The sequence below is a fragment of the Pocillopora verrucosa genome, chromosome 10 (assembly GCF_036669915.1).
Source record: "Pocillopora verrucosa isolate sample1 chromosome 10, ASM3666991v2, whole genome shotgun sequence".
In the NCBI taxonomy this organism is placed as follows: domain Eukaryota; kingdom Metazoa; phylum Cnidaria; class Anthozoa; order Scleractinia; family Pocilloporidae; genus Pocillopora; species Pocillopora verrucosa.
This window is the reverse complement of record NC_089321.1, coordinates 12,712,639-12,728,031: the sequence shown is the minus strand read 5'-3', so window position 1 is coordinate 12,728,031 and position 15,393 is coordinate 12,712,639. Positions and strand designations below refer to the sequence as shown.

Sequence of the window (15,393 nt, the reverse complement as noted above, 5' to 3'; positions counted from 1 at the left end):
AGGAAAACATATTTCTTTTATTTCCTCCACCGACCCAGCACCACAATAGTTTTTGGAAACTTGCCCCCCTTTACTTAAACGCTTAGTTCAGTTAATATAGGTCGTGTTATAGGTCTTACCTTGTGAGTTTGTTTGAAAGCTTCAAAAAAGTCACAGAAATATCCAGAATGATGGTAACCATCTAAAATCGCATAATACTAAACACTTTTAGCACAAAGGCTACAAAAACAATTTAAGGTAATATGTGCGTATCAAATTTCCAAGTGCATTTGTTCACAAACGTTCTCAAATTTTGATGCTACGAACCAAACCTTTGCTCTCCTGACCAAGGGAGACTCTATTTTTTCCCTTCGTACATCACTTTTTGACTCACAGTTGCTTAATGTTTACGGAGTTTTCTTCTGCTTGCAATTGGAAACAAACCTCTCAGTCTCCTGCCTCGAAGCGCAGAACACATTTTTTGTGATCCAAGGTTTTTTTTTTTCTTGTAAATGTACGGATGGTTTTATCTAGAAAGATAACGTAGTTACCGTTTTACTCTTTATAAAAGTCTTTATGCAAAGCCCTATGATGGTTTATGTACGCTTACCAAGTTTGATTGGATAACTTGACTCTGCTGACTATTAATTCCTTCCCTTTTAAACATGTTCCACATGCTCTCAATGAACTTATACGTGACAACTCAGCGCTATTGTGTAGTAGTGTTCTCATAAAATCAGCTTAAGCTCGGATGTATTTCTATAACCGATGGTAATTCCTTTTTGTTTTTCTCTTCTTTCAGAAATTAAGAAGCAGAGAGAAGGTAAATATCTGTGTTAATAAATTATAGAAATCTCAATGTCGGCTCAAAGTCTTTCAAGTAGCACACGGAAGCAGAGATTGTAAAAAGTCTGTATGGATTATTTTTCCAGTTTTGTTTTATTTTCCCCGAGGGAGAAAAAGAGGGAAGTAAACCACCTTTGGCGGTGGATTATAGAAATCTTCATAAGCACACAGCCTTAGAGGCTGTGCGTTAAACGAGAAACAAAATTACGGATGGATTTATCCAGAAAGATAACGTAGTTACCGTTTTTTCTAATTGTTAAAGTCTTTATGCATAGCTCTATTATGGTTTATGTACGCTGACCAAGTTTGATTGGATAACTTGACTCTGGTGACCCTGCTGACTATTAACTCCTTGCCTTTTAAACATGATGTAAATCCGTTTTCAATGCTTGTACGTAACAATTTGAGTGAATCGATAACAAAAATAGAAATTCTTTTGTTTAATTTTATAGGATGAGTTTGTTATGAACGAGAACTATAAGTAGAACAACTTTATCCTCTGGTTGAAGTGCAATACTTGAAAAAAACAAAACAAAACAAAACAAAACAAAACTTAACTAAATAAACATACAAAACAAGAAAGCAAACAAACAGAACACTTTTTTTTTTCTTGTCTTGAAAATTGGAAATCACTTCTCAGGCTCGTGAGAGGTTTGCGCCATACATGTGCACGCTTTTATTCCCACGATTAGGAGTATTTTGCTGTTTGTGCAGGATTTCTGCCTCTTAACAGCTTTTAAACGAATAGAGTAGCAATAAATTGAAAGATAAATTCGAAACTTTCCTGATAAGCTTGAAGCCGAATGCACTACGATAAAATATCTATGCAGTTGAAATGCCGTATTTTCTCAGCTTACTCAGGAGCTAAAGGTCTTTTACAGCTATTCGATGTGCAATATTTCCTTGGTAGAAAATTCTAACTTTTTTTAGCGTGCATTACATGTAACGGAAATAAAATGCTGCGATCAGTGACTTAAGTCCCTCGGGGTTATGAAAACGGGATATTGATATGATACAAGTTACTCAACCCACTTCCCCTCCCCCCCCCTCCCCCACTTCTTTTAAGTGCTTATCCTTTTATGGATAGCCTCCATCCTTTTATGAGTATCTTTCCAATTTGTGATATGTGTTCACGAATTTGAAATCGACGAGGTGACTATGTTGACTTTGTAAACTTGTGTTTATTTTCGGCTTACTTAGGAACTAGATCTCTAAAAACTTTTCGATCGTTAGTCATTTTGATTTTGAACTATTTAAACTTTAGTTTTTGAAGTGTAGTTTACGTGAAGTTACAAGTGATCAGTAGTTTTACCTCCAAATGTTACTGACTTGAAATACGCTCAGTGACTTAAGTCTCCCAGGCCTTTTAAAAAGTGAGCAGTGAAAGTGACTCACCCTGCCCCTCTCCGTCTTTGCATGCATGGCATCCTAGTGATTCGTACAATAACTTGGCTTTACAGACTCTACTGACTTTATTAGTTCGTTTCCTTTACACCATGCCGGTCTATATCTCTTCTAAGCGATAATTTAGCTCTCTTATCTGGGAGTGTTCTCGTAAACTCAGCACGGGCCTGAAAGAACTTTCATGTCGCAATTTCTCGTTTTGTTTTCTTTTCAAAAATAACTGATTTTAAGATGATATGAAAGGTAATTACCTGTGCTAATAAATCATAGAAATCTTCATTGACACAAATTCTTCCAAGTAGCAAACTAAAGCTTTGTTTATAATCGATATGGATCCAAATTGGATACCAACGACTCCAATTTTTTTGTAAAATAATATATTTATTAGGTTAAAAGGGTAAAGCGTAGCTTATAAGAGGTGTAAAACGACCATGAAAACTAACCTGCCCATAGCCGTTTGTTTGATTGATTATTTTTTTTATGAGTGTATGCGCAGTTTTTACCTAATTCGATGTGCAAATATATTATGTTTCCTTTGAGGGTTTACTGGAAACGTCTGAGGAGGGGCTAACGCTCGAGTTATCAGCCTTTGAAACTCTTTACTGTGGCCAATTCGAAACATCAACTTAGTTGATTTAAAGGAAAACATACTTCTTTTATATCCTCTACCGACCCTGCACCACAATAGTTTTTGGAAACTTGCCCCCCTTTACTTTAATGCTTAGTTCAGTTAATAAATGTATCCTCTAAGTATTAGAGTGCTTTCAATAAGATTTGAATTACGTGGTTACCTCAATAAAGTACCCGCCGGAGGATGATGCGAAGAATGATTTCCTTCTGGTTGGCCCATTAGTCCCAATTAGAACAAACTGACTTCAAACGAAGTTTTCGGTGTTTAACTTCAGCAAACAATCATTAAATGTTAGTCCCCTTCGTAAGAATTGTTTATCTGATCGTTTTATTTCTGATCAAAATCTTACACTGGCTGACATGAAAACCTGCTGCCTGAGCTTCTCAAAAAAGTCCACTGAAGGGATACAGAGTTACTGGTTACCGAAATTGAAGTCAGTATGTTTTCGGAAACGCAGACTCTTTTTTCCGCTTTTTGCTGGAAATGAGTGAAAGTAGTCCAAAAAGGCTCTTTAAAATCGCGAAGTGTTTTAGGTCTCACCTTGTGAGTTTGTTTGAAAGCTTCTAAAAAGTCACAGAAATATCAAGAATGATGGTAACCATCCAAAATCGCATATTGCTAAACACTTTTAGTACGCGGGCTCCAAAAAAAATTTAAGGTAATATCATATGCGTATCAAATTTCCAAGTGCATTTGTTCACAAACGTTCTCAAATTTTGATGCTACGAACTAAACCTTTGCTCTCCTGACCAAGGGAGATTCTATTTTTTCCCTTGGTACATCACTTTTTGACTCACAGTTGCTTAATGTTTACGGAGTTTTCTTCTGCTTGCAACTGGAAACAAACCTCTCAGTCTCCTGCCTCGAAGCGCAGAACACATTTTTTGTGATCCAAGGTTTTTTTTTTCTTGTAAATGTACGGATAATTTTATCTAGAAAGATAACGTAGTTACCATTTTACTCTTTATAAAAGTCTTTATGCAAAGCCCTATGATGGTTAATGTACGCTTACCAAGTTTGATTTGATAACTTGACTCTGCTGACTATTAATTCCTTCCCTTTTAAACATGTTCCACATGCTCTCAATGAACTTATACGTGACAACTCAGCGCTATTGTGTAGTAGTGTTCGCATAAAATCAGCTTAAGCTCGGATGTATTTCTATAACCGATGGTAATTCTTTATTGTTTTTTCTTCTTTCAGACCTTCTAAAGAGGAACAAAGGTAATTATCTGTGCTAATAAATTATAGAAATCTTCATTATCGGCTCAAAGTCTTCCAAGTAACACATGGAAGCAGAGATTGTAAAAAGTCTGCGTGGATTTTTTTTCCAGTTTTGTTTTATTTTCACCGAGGGAGAAAAAGAGGAAAGTAAACTGTCTGTGGCAGAGGATTATAGAAATCTTCATAAGCACACAGCCTTACAAGCTTAAGCTGTGCACTAAACGAGAAACAAAAGTACGGATGGATTTATCCAGAAAGATAACGTAGTTACCGTTTTTTCTATTTGTTAAAGTCTTTATGCATAGCTCTATTATGGTTTATGTACGCTGACCAAGTTTGATTGGATAACTTGACTTTGGTGACCCTGCTGACTATTAACTCCTTGCCTTTTAAACATGATGTAAATCCGTTTTCAATGCTTGTACGTGACAACATATACGTTTTATATGCTTATATACTTATCCGTATCACAAAATCAGCGGGGCTCGGATGTATTTTCATACCCGATGGTCACTCTTAATTTTTTTTTTTTTTAAGCCTGTAGGAAGAGGTTGGAAGATAATTATCTGTGTTAATAAATTATAGAAATCTTCATTATCGGCGCATTTAATTGGAGTGAGTCGATAACAAAAATAGAAATTCTTTTGTTTAATTTTATAGAATGAGTTTGTTATGAACGAGAACTATAAGTAGAACAACTTTATCCTCTAGTTGGAGTGCAATACATGAAAAAAACAAAACTAAACTAAACTAAATGAACATACAAAACAAAAAAGCAAACAAACAGAACACGTTTTTTTTTTCTTGTCTTGAAAATTGGAAATCACTTCTCGGGCTCGTGAGAGGTTTGCGCCATACATGCGCACGCTTTTATTCCCACGATTAGGAGTATTTTGCTGTTTGTGCAGGATTTCTGCCGCTTAACAGCTTTTAAACGAATAGAGTAGCAATAAATTGAAAGATAAATTCGAAACTTTCCTGATAAGCTTTAAGCCGAATGCACTACGATAAAATATCTATGCAGTTGAAATGCCGTATTTTGTCAGCTTACTTAGGAGCTAAAGGTCTTTTTCAGCTATTCGATGTGCAATATTTCCTTGGTAGAAAATTCTAACTTTTTTTAGCGTGCATTACATGTAACGGAAATAAAATGCTGCGATCAGTGACTTAAGTCCCTCGGGGTTATGAAAACGGGATATTGATATGGTACAAGTTACTCAACCCACTTTCCCCCCCCCCTCCCCTCCCCCACCTCTTTTAAGTGCTTATCCTTTTATGGATAGCCTCCATCCTTTTATGAGTATCTTTCCAATTTGTGATATGTGTTCACGAATTTGAAATCGACGAAGTGACTATGTTGACTTTGTAAACTTGTGTTTATTTTCAGCTTACTTAGGAACTAGATCTCTAAAACTTTTCAATCGTTAGTTATTTTGATTTTGAACTATTTAAACTTTAGTTTTTGAAGAGTAGTTTACGTGAAATTACAAGTGATCAGTAGTTTTACCTCCAAATGTTACTGACTTGAAATACGCTCAGTGACTTAAGTCTCCCAGGCCTTTTAAAAGGTGAGCGGTGAAAGTTACTCACCCTACCCCTCTCTGTCTTAGCATGCATGGCATCCTTGTGATTCGTACAATAACTTGGCTTTATAGACTCTACCGACTTTATTAGTTCCTCTCCTTTACACCTTGCCGGTCTGTATCTCTTCTAAGCGATAATTTAGCTCTCTTATCTAGGAGTGTTCTCGTAAACTCAGCACGGGCCTGGATGAACTTTCATGTCGTAATTTCTCATTTTGTTTTCTTTTCAAACATGTCTGATTTTAGACGATATGAAAGGTAGTTACCTGTGCTAATAAATCATAGAAATCTTCATTGACACAGATTCTTCCAAGTTTATAATCGATATGGATCCAAATTGGATACCAACGACTCCAATTTTTTTGTAAAATAATATATTTATTAAGTGAAAAGGGTAAAGCGTAGCTTATAAGAGGTGTAAAACGACCATGAAAACTAACCTGCCCATAGCCGTTTGTTTGATTGATTATTTTTTTTTATGAGTGTATGCGCGGTTTTTACCTAATTCGATGTGCAAATATATTATGTTTCCTTTGAGGGTTTACTGGAAACGTCTGAGGAGGGGCTAACGCTCGAGTTATCAGCCTTTGAAACTCTTTACTGTGGCCAATTCGAAACATCAACTTAGTTGATTTAAAGGAAAACATACTTCTTTTATATCCTCTACCGACCCTGCACCACAATAGTTTTTGGAAACTTGCCCCCCTTTACTTTAATGCTTAGTTCAGTTAATAAATGTATCCTCTAAGTATTAGAGTGCTTTCAATAAGATTTGAATTACGTGGTTACCTCAATAAAGTACCCGCCGGAGGATGATGCGAAAAATGATTTCCTTCTGGTTGGCCCATTAGTCCCAATGAGAACAAACTGGCTTCAAACGAAGTTTTCGGTGTTAAACTTCAGCAAACAATCATTAAATGTTAGTCCCCTTTGTAAGAACTGTTTGTCTGATCGTTTTATTTCTGATCAAAATCTTACACTGGCTGACATGAAAACCTGCTGCCTGAGCTTCACAAAAGGTCCTCTGAAAGGACACAGAGTTACTGGTTACCGAAATTGAAGTCAGTTTGTTTTCGGAAACGCAGACTCTTTTCTCCGCTTTTTCTGGAAGTGAGTGAAAGTAGTCCAAAAAGACTCTTTAAAATCGCGAGGTGTTTTAGGTCTCACCATGTGAGTTAATTTGAAAGCTTCTAAAAAGTCACAGAAAGATCAAGAATGGTGGTAACCATCCAAAATCGCATATTACCAAACACTTTTAGCACGCAGGCTCCAAAAACTGTTTAAGGTAATATCACATGCGTATCAAATTTCCAATTGCATTTGTTCACAAACGTTCTCATATTTTGATGCTACAATCCAAACCTTTGCTCTCCTGGCCAAGGAAGATTCTATTTTTTCCCTTCGTACATCACTTTTTGACTCACAGTTGCTTAATGTTTACGGAGTTTTCTTCTGCTAGCAACTGGAAACAAACCTCTCAGTCTCCTGCCTCGAGGCGCAGAACACATTTTTTGTTTTTTTCCTTTTTTTCACAGGGTGAAATTAGAGATATTTTTCAATTTTGTTTAATTTTCACAGCCTTACAAGCTGTTCACTAAACGAAAAACAAAAGTAGGGACGGTTTTATCTAGAAAGATAATGTAGTTACTGTTTGTCTTGTAAAAGTCTTTATGCATAGCCCTACTATGGCTTATGTACGCTCACCAAGTTTGATTTGATAAACTGACTCTTGTGACTCTGCTGACTATCAATTCCTCCTCGTTTAAACTTTTAAACATGGTCTACATCCGTTTAATAAGCTTATAGGGGATTCAGCGCTCATGTGTCGTAGGGTTCTCGTAAAATCAGCGGCTGCTCGGATATATTTTTATACCCAATCGTAATTCCTCATCTGTTTTCCTTTTCAGAGCGGTTTAAGAAGTGGGAAGGTAATTATCTGTGCTAATAACTTGTAGAAATCTTCATTACCGGCACAAAGTCTTCCAGGTAGCACACGAAAGCCGAGATTTTACACAGTCCATATGGATTATTTTTTCAGTTTTGTTTTATTTTCACTGATGGAGTGAAAGAAGGAAGGTAACCATCCTGGCAATGGATCATAGAAATCTTTATTATCATACAGCCTAACAAGCTGTGCACTAAACGAGAAACAAAAGTAGGGATGGTTTTATCGAGGAAGATAACGTAGTTAACGTTGCTCTATTTGTACAATGACCTCCCATTTGTGTACGTTTGTCTCCGGCATGTGACATAACAGCTTTTCTCATGTTCTCCCAACATCTCCCACGTGGTTTATTGCGGCGGTAAACAGCGACTTTTATGCGTGACCAGTTATACGCTTCACCTTTCCGTTACTTCCAATTAGCATAGAAGTTAAATATTGACAGTTATCACAGATTAAGAGTTATCGCGGTTCCTTTCATGCCATGGTTCTTCCTCAGAGCTAGCTGTTTTAAAAGGGAAATGGAATTTCGCATAAGAATGTTGTTATATCTTTTTGATTGTGGAAGTTTTCGGCAGGACCATGGTAGATGAAAATTTACAATATATATTTTCCTGTATAACGTACGTATATTATACTAAGGACTTAAAAATGTAAGAGTTGCCTTTTACCTGACTAGAAAAAATGCGGTTATTCCGAATTTAGGGCATAAATTAGGCGCTGTGCAATATCTCAGCGCATTCAAAAGAGGCGCGTTTAGCTGGGTTAACTCGCGCCGGGGTAACTCTAAACGTTTTAAATCGTGTGTATGGATGTTTTTTCCAATTTTAATTGAAACAACTCAATACCAACAATGGAAATATTTTGTTCAAGATTATCTTCAACAAAATAAGGATGGGTTTTTTGAGAACGAGAACTACAAGTCTCTAACAATTATAATTTTCTTTCCATTTTAGAGCTGTTTAATTTATCTCCAGGTAAGTTATCTATTACTTTTTAAATAATTTTAATCTTAAAGTTTTTCGCTATTCACCTTGTGCATTACACGGTGGATATGTCTGTTTGCTTTAGGTAGAGCAAATATACTCGATCAGTAGGATATTCACTTTCATTTCTTGATTGTCTTTTAACAAATTTTATTTAATTTTACTTATTTAAGCATCTTAGTGTAATTTTATCAGACAGCTACAGATTGACAACAACAACAAAACAGGGTGGAAATAACGAGTGTATGCGCGGTTTTTACGGATGGTTGTATGCGCGATTTTTCCTAATTAAATGTGCAATATTTCTTATGTTTGAGGGTTTACCGGAAACGTCTGAGGAGGGCCTAACGCTCGAGTTGTCGGTCTTTGAATCTCTTTACGGTGGTCAATTCGAATTATCAACAAAGTTGACTAAAAGAAAATTATTTTGTTATACTGAAGCACCTTAGTAGTTTTCAGAAATTTGCTCCTCTTTACTTTGACGTTTAGTTCAGTTAATAAATATTGTCTCTAAGTAACAGTGCTTTCAATAAGATTTGAAGTGCGTGGCTGCCTCGCTAAAGCACCCGACGGAGAATAACATGAAAAACAATTTCCCTCTCGTTGGCCCATAAGCTCCACAAGTTTTATTTAATGGGAAAACCACAGGATTATCCTATTATTCTCGTCTACAGAAGTGTGCATTATTACTGATGCATTCTAAAAAGTCACTTGCTTATGTTTTGGCTAACCAGTAACCATAAGAACACGTTCTTCTTCGCTTTCTACGGCAACAGAAGGTTTTTTTGTTTTATAAATTAACAGTACGTTAGACCCCAAAGTGTTCAATGGCTGTCTTTGTTTCTGTCTTTATAGTCCTCCGTTTGGCGTTTCATAAAAACTTAACATCTGTGCAAAAAAATTCCGAATTTGATTTACGTGACGTCTTATGACGCGATATTTTAACAGCTTTGAGTTTCAAGTTTGTTTTCTCACTAGAAGTCGAGAAGAACTGCTGGTGTTTTACGTGTCCAAAATTATTTGATGTCTGAGGCTAGCACAAAATTACCAGTGAAAATTATTTTGAGTAATCGACAATGTGTACTCCTTCTTCACGCATGATGAATTTACGTAAAACATTCAAAACGTGCAGAACATGCAGAAACAGAAAAATTCCGGAGAAAGAACAAATCTAACAATCAAAGACCACGGAATTTAAAAAATAAAGGTGACTACTCCAATATTGAATTGACGATAATTTTCTGCGTTGTTGATTTCTCATTCGACTTGGACGTGTCAAAGTCCGGTGAAGTATACCCAGCGATTCACAAATTCGGGTGCCGGGTCTTACTGCAGTAGTTAAACAGCCAATCAACGAATGCAGTAGCAGTAGATTGAAAGATTAATTGGAAACTTTCAAGAAGAGAACTTACCCAAGTGCTATGAGAAAAAAAAATTCTAATTCAATTGAAATCCAGGAAATGAGTATACTTTCCGCTTCCTGTAGTTTTTTCAGTTCTAAGAGATGCATTATTCCGGGTAAGCAGTTCTTGAAGAAATTTCATTTCATATGAAAGTTATTTCCGGCCTTTTTATTTTCTCTTTTTATGAAAGCTAATGATATTTTTTCGTCAAATTTTGTTATTCTTAGTGCGCAATTACCGGAACTGATCCTCGTTACGTTGTATCACACTGAATGCAGGAGTTTGTAGTTTAACCCCGGTGTTTACATCAACAGGAAACGGCAAAACACTTCCGATTTCACTCACCTACCCAAAAGACGAACTAAAGACGTCTTCAGAGGAGTGATCAATGTCCTTGCACACGACTAGTGATAATTTTGTCATTTTAAAACATAAACGGCTGAAAGGAAATTGCGAGAAGTCTGACACTGGTGATATTCATTTGCCATATGGTCATACGTAACTTTTCCAAAGCGCAACAGTCGTCAAAATATAAAAATGATAAGGCCATTGGATTATTTTGTTGATCTATACTCTTAAAGCACCTAGTAAGCTTTACTTCTCGATTGAAGGTTGAACGCTCTAGTGATAGCGCCGCAAGGAAAATTTAAATTTGATATGTTTGGACTAGAACTGTGCATTGGATGCGGAACAGTCGATGGGCCCCGCTTCTGTTTTTCCTTTTGAACATTAAGAATTGGCAAGTTTAGAAAGAAGTCCTGTTTCTTGTGATGTGATCGTATCATACACTGAATGCATGTACTAGACATATGATGGAGTATGAATTAAAAGTCTCGTTGTATCTTATTTTCGCCATTATCAAGTGGATAAGTATAAAATGGAATTTAGAACATATACTTAGGTAGTAAAGCACTATAAGAATTTACAGTTATAAATGGTGGACAATTTGCTAGAATTTGCTGAATATAGGAAATGGAGAAGTGCAGAATATCCAAGATTGAAAGCATTGGAAACAAGGCATCATCCCCCACCCACTAGGGATGAGAAAAGAACACGAAAGGCATCGGTCATTCGGGTGATAAAACCAATTTTATGTAGCAGCTGCAACGTGATTTCATTATATGCTGTATAACTGAAATTTGTCTTGTAACTTGGTTGCAAGCCCTCTCTGCTGTGAATTACACCACATGCGAGTCCCTCTTTACTTGCGCAGTCAGTTGGGCGTTCCAGAAAAAACCGGTGGCTTCTCGTGAACCCTAGAAAGCGACGTAAACTTTCTGGAGTTCGTGTATCCCTGGGAGACATCTGTTTTTTCTTCTCTCAGATTTCTATCGACCTTTTTAATATTGACGCTTATTGGATCGCTTTCCGGTTAAACTTTTTGGAACACGGCAAATAAATTCATGGACTAGAAGTGTAATAAACGGGAAATTACAACACCTGTTGAAGAGCATGGGGCGGAAGGTAGCTAGGAAAAGAAAAATTCAGTGAACTTAAAAGACTTTGTGTTTTTACTTTCTAACTCGCGGAATTGGTCTCCAACAACTTGAAGTAACTAGGGATTTTGTAGGCCAACATGATTACATTGATTATATGCCTACAACGAAGGTTTAGTCTAAATAACTATAGTTATCTAATTGATTCAGGTGATTGTGATTAACACAGGTTTTCGAGCAAGTAAGAGCTTTTGGCTAAAGGTTTGGTGACAACTTTTAATTATTTTGGTCAGGTAGATTTTTTTTAAAAGTTTATGGTTTAGAGACTGATTGAGTGGTTTAGCGGCAAAGAAACTCGTGCACTAGCCGTAAAGTAAACTGGAAATCTGAATACCATCAAAGAGCACGAAGCTGAGTGGAACTTTAAAACAAATAAAAATCATAATAACTTGAAGGTGTTTATTTACAGTTTTTATGGTTTTATTATTTATTCACTTAATATAGCACCTTGTAACATAAAAATGATCAAAAGCGCTTTACATGAATTTAAAAATATATATAAAAACACAGTAACAATGATGAATTGTAAGAAATATTTATAAAACCTTATGCTAAATAATTATACATAATTGACCATCCCCGAGAAAAGTTATTTGTCGTAAGCTAAATTAAAAGATGTGTCTTAAGTTTTTTCTTAAAAATGCTGAGTGATGTTATTTCCCGAACATTTGCTGGAAGGCTGAGTTCCACATTGTGGGGGCAGAAGCATAAAATGAACGAGCTCCTAATGTAGACAACATGCGCCCCCTGGGACGGTCCAAAATTAATGAAGAATTCGATCTATGGAAATAAACAGAACACGACAAAATGGACATTAAGTTACTAATGTAGCTAGGTGAAATCATTAAGGAATATTTGCTTCACATAATTACGATTCGCTCCTTTAGCGCCAAGGGTTTTAAAAGAACCGTACTGTAGCTTGGTATACTGAATTCTAAGTGAGAAGCTATAGATTGAATCCCAGTGACTGAGAGAGAAATCTTGCCACATTACTCATGCCAGAATGAACTGGTGTAAATTGAATTTCGCAAATGACTAAGCTATTCCATCTCAACTGATCCGTTTAAAGCGTTACCTTCTCTAACGGTTTCTAGCGCTAGGTATTTCGAACGTCTTGGTCTCTTTATTTTCACGTTGTATAAATATGTTTTTATTACAAATGTTTTGTTTTCCTGAGGTAAATAAATCTGATAATGGACGTGTAAGATCTCACAACCTTACGTTAAATCGTGTGTTAAATATGATTGGTTAACGGCAACTCTTCATAGCTTGAGAGAGACAACAGCGGCAAAAATCGTTTATCTTTTTTCTCCGCTTTTTTTCGTTTTTTCACACATAAAATTTCATATTATCTGTTTAAATTAAGGGGGGAAGGGTGGGCAATGGCGGTTGACTTCTCAGAGTTAGAAGTAACACAAAGATAATAGGTTGCAATTGTTAATGAGAATTATTTTCACTTTTTTCACTTTTTTTCACACCTAGGTTTCGAGAACATAAATTTATTTCAGGTGTCTTCCAAAGTTTGTTTGCTCGAGCCTTTCATCTCCAGTGTGTAGCAGCTCAAGGAACAATATGACGCCGCCACCTGTTTTGTTTTTTGTTTTTTACCTTGTATCTTTTTCACTAGGTAAAATGAACTTCAAGTGAGACTGCCTCTAATTGAAAAGCTGCTCTTGTAAAAAACACAGAAACATATTTCATCACACTGACAAGCAGATCTGTTCATGTTTCAGCAGTTTAATGAAACAAAACAAAGCAAACACTAAATACAAGCATGATTTTTATTTTGCTTTTGCGTTTATTGCTAATAAATTAGACCCTTTGGAGAAGCCATTCTATAAACTCGGGCTTCGTGTTTCATCAGGGTTTCTAAAAACTCGAATACAATAGAAGCACTCGGCCCGCCGCCTCGTTCTTTCATCAGTTTGCTCATGTTTAGAAACCCTGGTGAAACAGTCGCCTTCGTGTATGAAGCATAATTTTTTCTTTAGAAAGGATGTTGATGAAAGCAATCAGTCATCATATCAGTCCATTTTTTTCCTCCACTAAATCAGACTCTGCGTAGCCATTCAAAAAAAAAATCGATCGAGCTTGCTTCGTTTCTCCCAAATGTGATCGAAATTCGTCTGAACTTTTCATCGCTATTCGCTAGTCAACAAGCAACCTCATAAAGAAAAGCAACAACGAAAACAGTGCTGCTTTATCAGACATTTCTGCAATAAATAACCCTTGTTTTTGTTTCTGTTAACTTTTATGTATGTATTGAATACACTTGGAGTTAGGAAAATACTTTTGTTTTTTAAGGTAAATTAGTCTTGCATTATAGCAACACCTAGGGGTCAATACTCGGAAAAATTATGCACTCTTCAGCCACTAGATCTGTAGGTTCTCTATATCATTTGATTGAGGGATTGAGATGATTTTGCAAACCTTATCGTAATTAATCATTTTGTTTCCATTTTTGAGGAGAGGCAGAGGCGAGAAGATGATTTATTAGTTACCTATGATAGTCAACCTTAGTAACTTTTATTTGATGGTGTTTCAATATTTACTCTTTGCAGTCCACATTGGATATGTATGTATGTTTGATAAAAGAAAATGTCCCCAGTTAAACGCTCCGTATTTTTTATTTCATTTTTTTAGAGTACACTCAATTACGTAAGACTGATTTACACATTCTAGTATAAATGTATAACAGACCTTGAGCTGTTGTAATTCTTTTTTCATTCCATGCAACCGTAGATCTACGGCATCGTTCAGGAATGTGAATAATTTTCTATTTCCTTTTCATTCCCAGACGATACCGTAGATCGGAACCCTTGTATTTGTTTCTGTTAACTTTTATTTATGTATACAATACACTCTTGGGGTTGGGGAAATACTTTTGTCTTTTAGGTAAATTAGTCTTGCATAGCAACACCAAGGGGCTCAGTGGTTGGAAAAAATTATGTACTTTATTGACATCTGATCTGTAGGTTCTCTATATCATTTCATTACGTGATTTTGCAAACCTTGTTGTAATTAGCCATTTTTTTTCATTTCAGAGGAGAGGAACAAGCAGCTGGAAGGTAATTTATTAGTTGCCTATGATAATGGATCTTAGTAACTTTTGTTTTGAGGGTTTCATTATTCACTCTATGCACTACATATTGGATATGTATGTTTGATAATAGCAAATATACTCAAAGATTCATTGAGTTTCAATTCCTTTATTTTCTAATACCACATTATATTGACCCAAACTGATATAAGCATCGTTTTATGAATTTACAACGATAGCAACAACAAAAAGAAAACACATCGGAATAACGTTGCTTAATGCTTGGAAATAAGCTGAATCATTCCCCAGCTGCAGCGAGTGCTTCTCTCTAATACTCTCCATAGACAGAACTTAACTGATTAGGCTTTAACGGCTGATATCTGTGGGATCCAACCAGCAATTTACGGTCAAATGTTTTTCAATGACAGTCACGGGAAATAATTCTGAGGCTGATTAAATAGTATTGTCAGTGCAATTAGGTCGTTTATTAACTTCAACAGTGTCTGGCTTAAAAGTAAACTAAATTCTTCCTGCACGACTTCAACTTTTCAGCACGACTTTAACTTTCCTGCACGACTTCAACTATCTAGCACGACTGAAAAATTCCGGCACCGATTTAACTTTCTGGCACGACTTTAACATTCCGGTGTCTTAGCGGACTTGGACCCGTCTTAGATTCGGACACCCCGGTCCAAACCTGCCGGCGGCTATGGACTCCCGGTCTAAATTCGTTAACGGATATGGACCTCCGCCGGTCCAAATCCGCTGGTAGATTCGGACCCCCCTCCGCGCATTTGGACTACCCAACAAAACTGAGTGAAACATAATCCTTAATGTACTAGTGGAAATAGATAATACT

The 15,393-nt window shown here is 36.3% G+C and overlaps 1 protein-coding gene across 3 annotated transcripts in view; it reads left to right on the top strand.

The window, feature by feature from the left end:
- LOC136283834 (uncharacterized) overlaps positions 1-15,393 on the top strand; it is an 85,155-nt gene that overhangs the window by 6,561 nt on the left and 63,201 nt on the right. For all 3 annotated transcript variants that reach the window (XM_066173183.1, XM_066173182.1, XM_066173181.1), the window contains exons 4-8: positions 782-802; positions 4,064-4,084; positions 7,575-7,595; positions 8,566-8,586; positions 14,539-14,562. In XM_066173183.1, the coding sequence (XP_066029280.1) occupies positions 782-802; positions 4,064-4,084; positions 7,575-7,595; positions 8,566-8,586; positions 14,539-14,562 (108 nt within the window). The remainder of the gene's footprint in view (positions 1-781; positions 803-4,063; positions 4,085-7,574; positions 7,596-8,565; positions 8,587-14,538; positions 14,563-15,393) is intronic.